At 47.8% G+C, this 14,258-nt stretch overlaps 1 protein-coding gene across 1 annotated transcript in view; it reads right to left on the minus strand.

Annotated features, from left to right (window-relative positions):
- Window positions 1-14,258, minus strand: part of LOC139384355 (transcription factor 12-like) — a 95,908-nt gene that overhangs the window by 39,060 nt on the left and 42,590 nt on the right. The window contains exon 6 of the mRNA XM_071129062.1: window positions 397-461. Within this exon, the coding sequence (XP_070985163.1) occupies window positions 397-461 (65 nt within the window). The remainder of the gene's footprint in view (window positions 1-396; window positions 462-14,258) is intronic.

Genomic DNA, 14,258 nt, shown 5'->3' on the forward strand with positions numbered 1-14,258 from the left:
CCCCTGCTAGACCCTGCTAGACTACACAGGGCACGGAGAAACTCCTCAGCCCAGGCAGCTCCACTGTAATCACTCACTCATTATCTCTAAGCCTCGACACCTCAGAATATTCTCATGAGTTTTCTTGTTCGCTTCATAAACCATCTCCGGTGTAAACGTTCCTTTTCACTCTAATTATACTACCAACAAAGGCATTTTATCTGATGAGCTGGACACGCCAATTAGTTTTAACAATGTATTGAGAATGCCCAAACAAGGAAAATTAAACAAGCAGAGTTCACCACACTATATTTACATTATAGTCATTTAGCAGATGTTCTTATCCAGAGCGACTTACAGTAGTGAGTGCATACATTTTCTTACTTTTTAGCAGGAAATAACGGATATCAAACTTACCTGGCAGCCAGACACGCCAGGCTCTCTCCCATAGGCTGGAAATTGAGCCCTCGCTGCTGATTTACCTGTGGAGGCACAGAGAAAACTATTTTTAGACAAAAACCATTGACACCACATTATGGTCTAGAAATCATGTTTCTTATTCATTGTGTCTTGAAAAAACAAGGTAATATCCTAATTCACTTTCACACTTGTACAGGTCACATATTAGGCCACACATTAGAACATAAACCACATATCATAATGCAGATCTGTACAGAATGTTATGTAGAATACGTATTCCTTAAGCTAGAAGAGATCCTAGACAGAGTTGCTCCATCAGTGTCACACTTTTGGTGTGCAGCACTCCTCCTGAGAGAGACGCTTCCCGGCAGCCGTCAGGGAAACAAATAAAACACACGACGCACAACGCACATGAATCACGCTCCTCACAATATACTAAACTCAGCACTTTTACCCCGGCGGAAAAAACAAGAGGTTCCTACAAGGAAATGATAAACAACTTTAACAACATCGTACATTATTTTTGTCAGACTTTCAAACATTGCAAGCACCAGACGCAGCCCTGGAACAACACTGGGTTTACTCTGGGGAAAAGGTCGATTTTCTAGTGAGTTTAAAACTTGCCTAGCCAGGAGATTCTGTAACGCTCTGACTGAACAGAACATCATACTGGCATGCCCAAGTGAACAGAGGCACATGTTGGAGGATTCACATCTCTGAGTATTGCTGCGGGGCACAGTCGTACTGCATCTGCACACAGTCTCCAGAGAGCTTGAGAGGAAGCTGCCGAAATCAGGTAAGGTGGTTTAACTGACAACGCTGCTTCCCTTTCAGTAGCAACACAACTCATTTGATATGATATAACATTTTGGATTTAGCTCTCTCACAAAGGAAGGAGCATTTAGTTGTGGGTTAACTACATACCCCGAGTCACCGCAGAGGGACAGAACATCTGTCTTGGCTGACTAAAAAGGTTATACCTGTTTTGTTTTTTTACATTTCCTGTGCTGCACCTCAGCCTCGGAGTGGTTTAGTCTCCATCAGTATCACTTAGTCCCCCTGTCTCTCCCCTGTGAGGAGATGCTCGTGCCCACAGTGAAATATTCATCCCCAGCATGTGTTTTGTCACACACTCTCTATCCACCGTGAATAATTGATGGCTGAGTGTTAACCCCAGCAAAGCAGGAAGTCATGCTCAGGAAAACTCTCTCTCCAGGTCTGGACCTACCTACCTACCAACCAACCAACCAACCAACCAACCAACCAACCAACCAACCAACCAACCAACCAACCAACCAACCAACCAACCAGGGTGAGAGGTAGCTAGCTAGCGGCCAGGCAGGCAGCTCCCCTGAACCTCTGGAGCACGACCCGGCCAAGCCAAGCGTTGTAACACGCCCAGGGACCTGAGCACAGTCAACAACGCTACAGTTCAGCCCAAACCGAGGGGAAAACATCCCTGAGGAACCCAACGGTAAACAGGCATTTAACTGTTTAGCGTGCCGCCACACATGATCACACAGCATTGGTAAACAAAGAGATGTTCTCATTCTCATGTCACTGCACTTACCAGCACAACACTGTGTTTACCACCGCTACATGTGCAGATACAGAGGATAATAACAATACTGAGATATAGATACATTTATTTGGAGGTGTATAAGATGTGTGCTACTACACTGTATAGAAATCCCCAGCATGTGTTTTATTTTTAGGGGGGAGGACATGCCAAAATACTATATTCTGTACATCAAAAAGAAAACCCCAAAACACATCTACGAATCTCTATTCAAATGCTAAATATTATATTACATTTGTTGAACTGTTTCAAATATCATGAGACAAAATATATTTTGGGGGTGAGGTTGTACATTCTCATAGGCAATAAATGCTTTCAGTGGACAATGTCGAAACCTTTCAGTGGATAATGTAGAAACCTTTCAGTGGGTAATGTAAAAACCTTTCAGTGGGTAATGTAGAAACCTTTCAGTGGATAATGTAGAAACCTTTCAGTGGGTAATGTAGAAACCTTTCAGTGGATAATGTAGAAACCTTTCAGTGGGTAATGTAGAAACCTTTCAGTGGATAATGTAGAAACCTTTCAGTGGATAATGTAGAACCTTTCAGTGGATAATGTAGAAACCGTTCAGTGGATAATGTAGAAACCGTTCAGTGGATAATGTAGAAACCTGTCAGTGGATAATGTAGAAACCTGTCAGTGGATAATGTAGAAACCTTTCAGTGGATAATGTAGAAACCTTTCAGTGGATAATGTAGAAACCTTTCAGTGGATAATGTAGAAACCTTTCAGCAATGTTCCAGTTTGAAACAAAGAACAGGGTGTCAAAGAGAAGCTTCTGTAGAAGACTGGCGGATGCATAGGTGCTCAACACACAAACACAAAGATTAGAAAACAATGGGGGCTCGCTCATAACATACAGTCATCTACATGATGAAAGCCTCCAAAAATAAATATGGGGGAGAAAAAGTCTCTTAGAATGTCAAAAATCAACAATGTAAGACAGCCCAGCTATTGCAATTGCAATTTGTTTAAGTGTTACTGGCGAGTGTTTGTGCCAAGCAGGCTGCTGGCTGCGACGCTGATGTTTGAGGAACCGGTGCCAGCTAGCGCAGCTGTGAGGCCACTGCCCACCCCCATCGCCCACCCACCCCAACCCTCACTCACCCTCCACACCCCTCTCTCTCTCCTCCATGAGCCAAATGAGTCACTCAGAGGAGAAGGATGCAGTGGCGAGGGGAAGGGCCAAGTGGGAGCGTGGCTAGAGATGTACTTCAGGATCTGGTGTAGAGGTCACTGATTAACAAGGTTCTGGGCTCGGCTCACCTGCCTTGATGCCTGCCTGATGCGGATGCTCCTCTAACCCCGTTTTTATCTAATCACATCCTCCATCTCTCCTTAGCACTGCTAGAGGAGTGACAGGCTAGAGGGGCTCTGTGATCAATAACCTGCCTGGCCCAGCACTCCCCTCTGTCTCCCCCTGCCTGTCCCCCTGGAAGCCACCAGCAGGCACTTCCCCTCCGTAATAGGACACATCATACATTATAGAAACCCTCTGACTGGGATGATTAATGGAGCCAAATCATCACACTTAAGAGCAGAGCGCATGTGGAGTGTGATGTGTGGGTCGAGGACACAGTACAAGACCTGGGAGAGAGACTCTCACATGCCAGTGGCTGAGGGGAGGCAGAGAGCCAGGGCAGGATCACTGTGCTTTGATTGTAGAGGGCACTGCTGCTGCTGCTGCTGCTGCTGCTGCCGCCGAGACTGCTAACTCAGCCATTTAGAAACTTGGTTGAAGGAAACTTGGCTCAAGGAAAACCCAAGGAAGTTTTCTACAATACTTTAACAAAAGACGTCTAACAGAAAAGTAAAAGGTAGACTGGATAGCGTTCCATCACAGAGCACCGAAACTCTATGGCCTGGCTGTCTTGCAATGAAAGTTAATCCAGCAAAACATCAGAATGAATAGAAATTTACAGCTAATAGGTACTTTCAAGGGTATCACTCAACGTTTTTTAAACCACTAATCATGTGAAGTGATGGAGGAGTTGATCACAGGTCTGGTGGATGTGTGTTCAAGATGCTGAACCAGTGAAGAACAAGTGATAATAAATCAGGTGGAACAGATTGGCACTTAGGTTTTTCTTCTAGAGCCGAGCGAGCACCCAAATTAGTCCGACAAATACACCCTCATCACAACACAGCGCTCTCCTCTGTCTCTAGCAGACATAACTCAATCTGAGGAGAATAGGTCCCCGTAATAACCTATATTTACAGAGCCAGAACATGACTCGAGCCATTAAATCTTAATTCTCCTTTACGAAGCACTGAAGTCTGAAACAAGACCTCATCCATCAAAGCCCACTAACGTTGTGAGCGAAAAGAGCAACGAAAACCATGAGAACAAGAGACCAATTTCACCAGAGGAGTCGCAGGCCTGACACTTTCCAGGGCATTAGCCATGCTGTTTATTATCTCCCCAAGCAGGCCTGTCCTATCACAGCCAGCCTGGCATTCACAACAGCAGCGCTAATATCATTATTACAAGATTTGTTCTGAGCAGGTGCAGTCGGTCTACAGAAAGCAATATTCTGTTTCCTTTTTTGATTCTTGTCTGTGACAGTCTGTATTTTGTATTTTTTTTAATACATTTTTGTACTTCCTTAGACTCCAGTGTGTGTTGATGGATGGGATGCTAAGTAAATTCATCAATCTGCGAGGAAGAAGCCCAGGCTGTCCAGGTGTCCATCAAGAACAGTGTTGACACCGGACGCAATCCCCCAGACACATGATGCAAAAACAACAAGAATAAACCGGCTTAATTACAGCCATCACTGCAGATGATCTAAATAGAAATGAAGTCCACTGGGACAGACACCATGGATAATACTGTGTCTCCTAGCCAAATCAATAGCACTGATGACACCGGCTCAATACGAAAATCAATTTGAACGGAAAATGGCTTCATTTAATTCTGGCATACGACTAACATCGTCTGAATGTATACGTATCACAATATACATTTGGCATTTTGAATGGCCATTATGATTACTTAAAATTTAAAACAGTTTTGACATTGAATGCAATTCAATAGATGTGTTGTGAATAATTATGTTGAACAGTTACCATCAATACCAAAAATAGATGCTATGCTAGTCTATGCTAATGTGCAGCAGTGGAGACATTGATTTGCCCTCCACCCTACAATTCAACCTTACTGAACTGAATGACTTCCTTAGATAGAGTATAATGAGTGAGTGAGGAAAACAGCATCTGCAACATGAAATATTGAAATGAAATTGGAATGCAGTTCAGAGACCTCAGAATGAAGGCGTTGTGAGGAGTCATTCAGAGTATGACTCCCTATTGATTGGAGCATAGAGGTGCTGTGCAGTGCGCCTTGTTTTGATACTCTGGGAGGTAGTGATCTATGCATCTCTAGGGATCAATTCAAAACCCCAGCCACAAAAACAGCAAATTAGTGAGCTCTGCTCTGCTCCCTCCGCTATACAGCATCTCTGATGCATTACTACCGAGGGCCTCGGTAGGAAGGAACGGACCAAATAAAACACAAACAACACGGAATAAAATCAAAGTTATAGGTTGTGTACACAGATTGGCAGATGTTATCACAGGTGCAGTGAAATGCTTATGTTTCTAGCTCCAACAGTGCAGTAATACCTAGCAACAAAACACACAATCAAAAAGTAAATATCAGAACGAGCTATATCAGAACATAAATATAAATATATATACACTGAGTGTACAAAACATTAGGAACACCTTCCTAATATTGAGTTGCAGCTCACCCTTTGCCCTCAGAACCACCTAAATTTGTTGGGGCATGGACTCTACAAGCTGTCAAAAGCATTCCACAGGAATGCTGGCCTGTGTTGACCATAAAGCTTCCCACACTTGTGTCAAGTTGGCTGGATGTCCTTTGGGTGGTAGACCATTCTTGATACACGCGGGAAACTGTGTAGCTTGAAAAACCCAGCAGTGTTGTCGTTCCAGACACACTCAAACTAGTGAGCCTAGCACCGACTACCATACCCTGTTCAAAGGCACTTAAATCTTTTGTCTTGCCCATTCACCCACTGAATGGCACACATACACAATCCATGTCTCAATTGTCTCAAGGCTTAAAAATCCTTCTTTACCCTGTGTCCTCCCCTTCATCTACACTGAATTGAAGTGGATTTAACAAATGACATCAATAAGGGACCATAGCTTTCACCTGGAATCACCTGGTCAGTCTAAGTCATTGAAGGAGCAGGTTGTCCACTCAGTGTATATACATTACATGACCAAAAGTATGTGGCCACCTGCTCGTTGAACATCTCATTCCAAAATCATGGGCATTAATATGGAGTTGGTACCCCTTTGCTGCTATAACAGCCTCCACTCTTCTGGGAAGGCTTTCCACTAGATGTTGGAACATTTCTGCAGGGACTTGCTTCCATTCTGCCACAAGAGTATTAGTGAGGTCGGGCACTGATGTTGGGCGATTAGGCCTGGCTCGCAGTTAGCGTTCCAATTCATCCCGTAAGGTGTTCGATGGGGTTGAGGTCAGGGCTCTGTGCAGGCCTGTCAAGTTCATCCACATCAATCTCGACAAACCATTTCTGTATGGACCTCGCTTTGTGCACAGGGGCATTGTCATGCTGAAACAGGAAAGGGCCTTCCCCAAACTGTTGCCACAAAGTTGGAAGAACAGAATCGTCTAGAATGTCATTGTTTGCTGTAGCGTTAAGATTTCCCTTCACTGGAACTAAGGAGCCTGAACCATGAAAAACAGCCCCAGACCATTATTCCTCCTCCACCAAACTTTACAGTTGGCACTATGCATCTGGCAGGTAGAGTTATCCTGGCATCCAGTAAACCCATGCGTCTGTCGGACTGCCTGATACTAAAGCGTGATTCATCACTCCAGAGAATGCATTTCCACTGCTCCAGATTCCAATGGCTGGGAGGTTTACACCATTCCAGCAGACGCGTAGCATTCTGCACTGTAATCTTAGGCTTGTGTGCGGCTGCTCTGCAATGGAAAAACATTTCATGAAGCTCCCCATGAACAGTTATTGTACTGATGTTGCTTCCAGAGGCAGTTTGGAACTCGGTAGTGAGTGTTGCAAATGAGGACAGACGAGTTCTACTCACAACACGCTTCATCACTCAGCAGTCCCGTTCTGTGAGCTTGTGTGGCCTATCACTTTAGCCGTTGTTGCTCCTAGACATTTCCACTTCAAAATAACAGCACTTACAGTTGACTGGGGCAACTCAGGGAAGAATTCCTGTGACGGTGTCACGTTGAAAGTCACTGAGCATATATAGTGTATATATATATAAATGGTGTGTATAGACAGTATGGACAGTATATGAATAGAGAAGGTGTGTACAGCAGTAGTTATATAGGATGAGCCATGACTAGAATACAGTATATACATATAAAGTGGGTAAAACAGTGTGTAAACATGAGGAGATAGAGGGTAATGCTAAAGCCAAATGAACAGATCATACATCTGTTCCCCCCTCTTTCTTTCCAGTGTGTGCTGTGCCTGTGAAGTAGCCTAACCCATGCTCCTGTCCCTGCGTTAGGAGTGCTAGCCAAGAACCTCATCGCAATCAATTATCGCTGTCAAGTTAATGTTCCATGTTGAGCCATGTGGCAGGGCTAACACACGCAATAAAGGACATTCCTTCAACTTGTTACAATCAGCACTTTCAGCTGTCCAAAAAACAAACATAAACAGCTTTATTGTGTTTGCTGCATTTTCTGTTGATATTCATGACAAAAACAGGAAAGCCGACAGGAAAAGAGAGAGACAGGGGGGGGTGTAGAAGGGGTGGACTCAGGGACCTACAGTGGGAAAGTAAAACATAGGAAATTGATTTTAGACCACATACTACAGAGCAGCTCCATTTCCACCCTGATATTCTACACTAACCCTGTAGTGGAAAGTTCTGGTCTCTCTGGAAACCTTGACATGAAGCACTGCAATAGGCTCAGTAGCTCCCAAACACAATCCACTGGCAGGCGTGACATTACAGCCGAGAACAAAGCAGCACACCCACTCACTGGTTTCCCTGGTTTTTAGAATGGAGCCGTGGTTTCCCTGGCTTTTAGAATGGAGCCGTGGTTTCCCTGGCTTTTAGAATGGAGCCGTTTGTTTCCCTGGTTTTTAGAATGGAGCCGTGGTTTCCCTGGCTTTTAGAATGGAGCCGTGGTTTCCCTGGTTTTTAGAATGGAGCCGTGGTTTCCCTGGCTTTTAAAACGGAGCCGTGGTTTCCCTGGCTTTTAGAATGGAGCCGTGGTTTCCCTGGCTTTTAGAATGGAGCAGTGGTTTCCCTGGCTTTTAGAATGGAGCCGTGGTTTCCCTGGCTTTTAGAATGGAGCCGTTTGTTTCCCTGGCTTTTAGAATGGAGCCGTGGTTTCCCTGGCTTTTAGAATGGAGCCGTGGTTTCCCTGGCTTTTAGAATGGAGCCGTGGTTTCCCTGTTTTTTAGAATGGAGCCGTGGTTTCCCTGGCTTTTAAAACGGAGCCGTGGTTTCCCTGGCTTTTAGAATGGAGCCGTGGTTTCCCTGGCTTTTAGAATGGAGCCATGGTTTCCCTGGCTTTTAGAATGGAGCCGTGGTTTCCCTGGCTTTTAAAATGGAGCCGTGGTTTCCCTGGCTTTTAGAATGGAGCCGTTTGTTTCCCTGGCTTTTAGAATGGAGCCGTTTGTTTCCCTGGCTTTTAGAATGGAGCCGTGGTTTCCCTGGCTTTTAGAATGGAGCCGTGGTTTCCCTGGCTTTTAGAATGGAGCCGTGGTTTCCCTGGCTTTTAGAATGGAGCCGTGGTTTCCCTGGCTTTTAGAATGGAGCCGTGATTTCCCTGGCTTTTAGAATGGAGCCGTGGTTTCCCTGGCTTTTAGAATGGAGCCGTTTGTTTCCCTGGCTTTTAGAATGGAGCCGTTGTTTCCCTGGCTTTTAGAATGGAGCCGTGGTTTCCCTGGCTTTTAGAATGGAGCCGTGGTTTCCCTGGTTTTTAGAATGGAGCCGTGGTTTCCCTGGCTTTTAAAACGGAGCCGTGGTTTCCCTGGCTTTTAGAACGGAGCCGTGGTTTCCCTGGCTTTTAGAACGGTGCTGTGGTTTCCCTGGCTTTTAGAATGGAGCCGTGGTTTCCCTGGCTTTTAGAATGGAGCCGTTTGTTTCCCTGGCTTTTAGAATGGAGCCGTGGTTTCCCTGGCTTTTAGAATGGAGCCGTGGTTTCCCTGGCTTTTAGAATGGAGCCGTGGTTTCCCTGGCTTTTAGATTGGAGCCGTGGTTTCCCTGGCTTTTAGAATGGAGCCGTGGTTTCCCTGGCTTTTAGAATGGAGCCGTGGTTTCCCTGGCTTTTAGAATGGAGCCGTGGTTTCCCTGGCTTTTAGAATGGAGCCGTGGTTTCCCTGGCTTTTAGAATGGAGCCGTGGTTTCCCTGGCTTTTAGAATGGAGCCGTGGTTTCCCTGGCTTTTAGAATGGAGCTGTTTGTTTCCTTCCCTCAAGTGTTTGTGTACATCCATCCTGTTGCAGGCTTTTGATGTTCCCACCAGCTTGTGTTTGACAGTAAATAAAAGCTGTGCTGTGAGCTGGGCTGGGGTTGTGGAGAGGTCAGCAGGGTGGTAAGGGTAGTACATCAACACCTCCTCTCTCTCTCTGATGTAGCAGTCAGTGCCCACTGCCCAGCCAGCCCAGTTCACATACCAGCAAGGCAGAGGCCCACACTGGGCGCACAACAAAGCTCTGGGGAAACAACTCTCTTCCCACCCTGAGCTCAGCATCAATTTCTGTTAATTACAGCCTTGTCAGCAGCAGCATTATTCAAACAGCCAGCGCAAAATGTTAATGAGTTCTTTTGCATATTTATTTTTTCCTTTGTTGAAATGTCATTGATTATTACGTTCTACGATGATGAATGCCTTCGCTGATGTGCTCTGATATGTAATTAGTCATTAGGTGGAATGAATAGATCAATTAAAAGAGATGGGCCGGGATTAAGAATAATCAGAATCAAACGAGGAGGAATCTAAGTAGAGCAAAATGAAACAGACTTGTTAAGGTGAGTCATGCTCGACAAAATGAAAAGGTTCTGTTTTAATAGCAAAGACAAGCTTCCTCCATCTCACTCAAGTTCAGGATGGGAGGAGCATGAGATATACATATTCAGCTGGATCAAAGACGACGTTCATTATAACACACAGCTTTCAGCCTTGAAGTATGCCATTCAAAATGAAGTACTACTGCCCCTCTGACTACCTAGAGACAGAAGGGATTTGATTCTCCTGGTGGTCTGTCTCTGTGTATAAGAGGCGGATTTCCTGATTGTATTTATCCCAAATACCCCCTGCCCCCACCACACAGGATAATCAGACGAGAAGCTTGGTCTATTTGATTTTTCCGCGTTGGTAAAAAGAGAAAAGGGGAGGGGGGAAATGTTTTCGTTTGGCCTTTCCCATTTTCGGAGCCTCACTATCCTCCAGCCAGTGCTTGCTATTCACAGGATGGAAAGAAAATGCATTACTGCAGACCAGATGGGAACATTCCACATGACCAAACCAATCAATCACCTTGGTGGGACGCAGGTGCGACACAGCCGTGCTGCAACACACCATTTCACAGTCTATCGGGCACAAACACATGGCCACCAATCAATGGCACCCGCGAGAAGTAGGGCACCTCCCCAGCCCTACTGGTTCATGGCTGATGACTTCATAATCACGCAACCATTCTCTCAGCGCAGGAGGGCCATGAGCTACCTAACAAACTCTCCCGCCACGTGGTTCACACTGACGCTGTGATGGAGGCCATCACAGTAGGGTCACTAACACACACATAGTCACACCCCTATCAGGCATGTGAGACGGCCATGTTCGGGCAACAGAAGCATCGAGGGAAAAACCAGAATACATTTAATAAGCCATGGAAAAGGAGGGGAGAGAATTCTTGCATGTCCCTGGATGGATATTATAGTACAGTCAGTGTGCCACATCAAAGTGTGTGTGTGTTGACGGCTGGTATTAGATGCCAGGCAACTGTTAAACAATGACACATCAGAGGATCAGAGATGAAGGACCAGGAAGGATAACACAGGTCAGGAAGTTCGATCCGGCTCTTAGTCACAAAGCACTTTGGGCATATTCCCTTTCACAGAAATCCCAGAGACCCAAATGTCCAACAGAACAACCCAAACACTAAACAGCCATATACAGAGGGTGGCCAAATGGGACCAGTCCTTTGATAATAATTTCAGAGCTGTATGTATGTATGTATGTATATGTGTGTGTGTGTGTGTGTGTGTGTGTGTGTGTGTATGTGTGTGTGTGTGTGTGTGTGTGTGTGTGTGTGTGTGTGTGTGTGTGTGTGTGTGTGTATGTGTGTGTGTGTAAAGTGCGTTGTAGGCGTTTAAGAGGTCTCAGTTAAATTCTCTGAGTTGACTAAGCATTTAATTCCCACCTTCATCTCCCTGGCAGCAGCGGGGGGGAGCTCCAACAGGGGCTGAGAGAGGTGGACAGAAGGACACGAGGAGGAGGGGAATAGAAGGAGAGTGGGAAGAGGTGGTTAAAATAAGAGGGAGAGGAGGGGGATAGAAGGAGAAGGAGAGGAGGGGGATAGAAGGAGATGGGGAGGAGGTGGTTAAAATAAGAGGGAGAGGAGGGGGATGGAAGGAGAAGGAGAGGAGGGGGATAGAAGGGGAGGGGGAGGAGGTGGTTAAAATAAGAGGGCGAGGAGGGGGATAGAAGGAGAGGGGGAGGAGGTGGATAGAAGGAGAGGAGGGGGAGGAAGTGGTTAAAATAAGAGGGAGAGGAGGGGGATAGAAGGAGAAGGAGAGGAGGGGGATAGAAGGAGAGGAGGGGGAGGAAGTGGTTAAAATAAGAGGGAGAGGAGGGGGATAGAAGGAGAAGGAGAGGAGGGGGATAGAAGGAGAGGGGGAGGAGGTGGATAGAAGGAGAAGGAGAGGAGGGGGATAGAAGGAGAGGGGGAGGAGGGGGATAGAAGGAGAGTTGGAGGAGGGGGATAGAAGGACAGGGGGAGGAGGGGGATAGAAGGAGAAGGAGAGGAGGGGGATAGAAGGATAGGGGGAGGAGGTGGATAGAAGGAGAAGGAGAGGGAGAGGAGGGGGACAGAAGGAGAGGGGGAGGATAGAAGGAGAGGGGGAGGAGATAGATAGAAGGAAAGGGGGAGGAGGAAGATCAAAGGAGAGGGGGAGGAAGGGACGAGGGGGATAGAAGGAGAGGGGGAGGAGATAGATAGAAGGAGAGTGGGAGGAGGAAGATAGAAGGAGAGGGGGAGGAAGGGACGAGGGGGATAGAAGGAGAGGGGGAGGAGGGGATAGAAGGAGAGGGGGAGGAGGGGTGTAGAAGGAGAGGGAGAGGAGGGGGATAGAAGGAGAGGGAGACGAAGGAATAGAAGGAGAGGGGGAGGAGGGGGATAGAAGGAGAGGGAGAGGAGGGAATAGAAGGAGAGGGGGAGGAGGGGGATAGAAGGATAGGGGGATAGAATGAGAGGGAGAGGAGGGAATAGAAGGAGAGGGGGAGGAGGGGGATAGAAGGAGAGTGGGAGGAGGGGGATAGAAGGAGAGTGGGAGGGGGGATAGAAGGAGAGGGAGAGGGAGAGGAGGGAATAGAACGAGAGGGGGAGGAGGGGGATAGAAGGAGAGGGAGAGGAGGGAATAGAACGAGAGGGGGAGGAGGGGGATAGAAGGAGAGTGGGAGGAGGGGGATGGAAGGAAAGGGGGAGGAGGGGGATAGAAGGAGAGGGGGAGGATGGGGATAGAAGGAGAGGGGGAGGAGGTGGATAGAAGGAGAGGGGGAGGAGGGGAGGAGGTGAATAGAAGGAGAGGGGGAGGAGGGGAGGAGGTGGATAGAAGGAGAGGGGGAGGAGGGGGTTGGAAGGAGAGGGGAGGAGGGGGATAGAAGGAGAGGGGGAGGATAGAAGGAGAGGGGGAGGAGGGGGATAGAAGGAGAGGGGGAGGAGGGAGATAGAAGGAGAGGGGGAGGAGGGGGATAGAAGGAGAGGGGGAGGAGGGGGATAGAAGGAGAGGGGGAGGAGGGGGATAGAAGGAGAGGGGAGGAGGGGGATAGAAGGAGAGGGGGAGGAGGGGGATAGAAGAGGAGGGGGGGATAGAAGGAGAGGGAGACGAAGGAATAGAAGGAGAGGGGGAGGAGGGGGATAGAAGGAGAGGGAGTTGAGGGAATAGAAGGAGAGGGGGAGGAGGGGGATAGAAGGAGAGGGGGATAGAATGAGAGGGAGAGGAGGGGGATAGAAGGAGAGGGGGAGGAGGGGGATAAAAGGAGAGGGGGAGGAGGGGGATAGAAGGAGAGGGGGAGGAGGGGGTTGGAAGGAGAGGGGAGGAGGGGGATAGAAGGAGAGTGGGAGGAATGGGATAGAATGAGAGGGTGAGGAGGGGGATTAGAGGAAGAGGGGAGGAGGGGGATAGAAGGAGAGGGGGAGGAGGGGGATAGAATGAGAGGGAGAGGAGGGGGATAGAAGGAGAGGGGGAGGAGGGGGTTAGAAGGAGAGTGGGAGGAGGGGATAGAAGGAGAGGGTGAGGATGGGGATTAGAGGAAGAGGGGAGGAGGGGGATAGAATGAGAGGGGGAGGAGGGGGATAGAAGGAGAGTGGGAGGAGGGGAGGAGGGGGATTAGAGGAGGAGGGGAGGAGGGGAATAGAAGGAGAGGGGGAGGAGGGGGATAGAAGGAGAGGGGGAGGAGGGGGATAGAATGAGAGGGAGAGGAGGGGGATAGAAGGAGAGGGGGAGGAGGGGGATAGAAGGAGAGGGGGAGGAGGTGGATAGAAGGAGAGGGGGAGGAGGTGGAAAGAAGGAGAGGGGGCGGAGGGGAGGAGGTGGATAGAAGGAGAGGGGGAGGAGGGGAGGAGGTGGATAGAAGGAGAGGGGGAGGAGGGTGTTGGAAGGAGAGGGGAGGAGGGGGATAGAAGGAGAGGGGGAGGAGGGGGTTGGAAGGAGAGGGGAGGAGGGGGATAGAAGGAGAGGGGGAGGAGGGGGATAGAAGGAGAGGGGAGGAGAGGAGGAGGTGGATAGAAGGAGAGAAAGAGGAGGGGAGGCTAAGCTTGGGCAGGGGAAACAGGGGACATTCTGACAGACATTCAGCCAGCTCTCTGTGAGAGCTCTAATTGAATCACAGGTCAGGTGTGGCAGAGTTTACGCTATTTCATGCTTTTTAGTGTTTTAACATGCACTTAGTGTTTGCTCCAGTTCCCCTGTTTCTGTGGCTAACTGAAACCTACAGAGATAACAGAAAGATGCAAGGTTAGAGCTCATGTAGGTAGATGATCATTTATATAGAAGACAACCTTTCA

Source organism: Oncorhynchus clarkii, chromosome 26, assembly GCF_045791955.1.
Source record: "Oncorhynchus clarkii lewisi isolate Uvic-CL-2024 chromosome 26, UVic_Ocla_1.0, whole genome shotgun sequence".
NCBI lineage: Eukaryota > Metazoa > Chordata > Actinopteri > Salmoniformes > Salmonidae > Oncorhynchus > Oncorhynchus clarkii.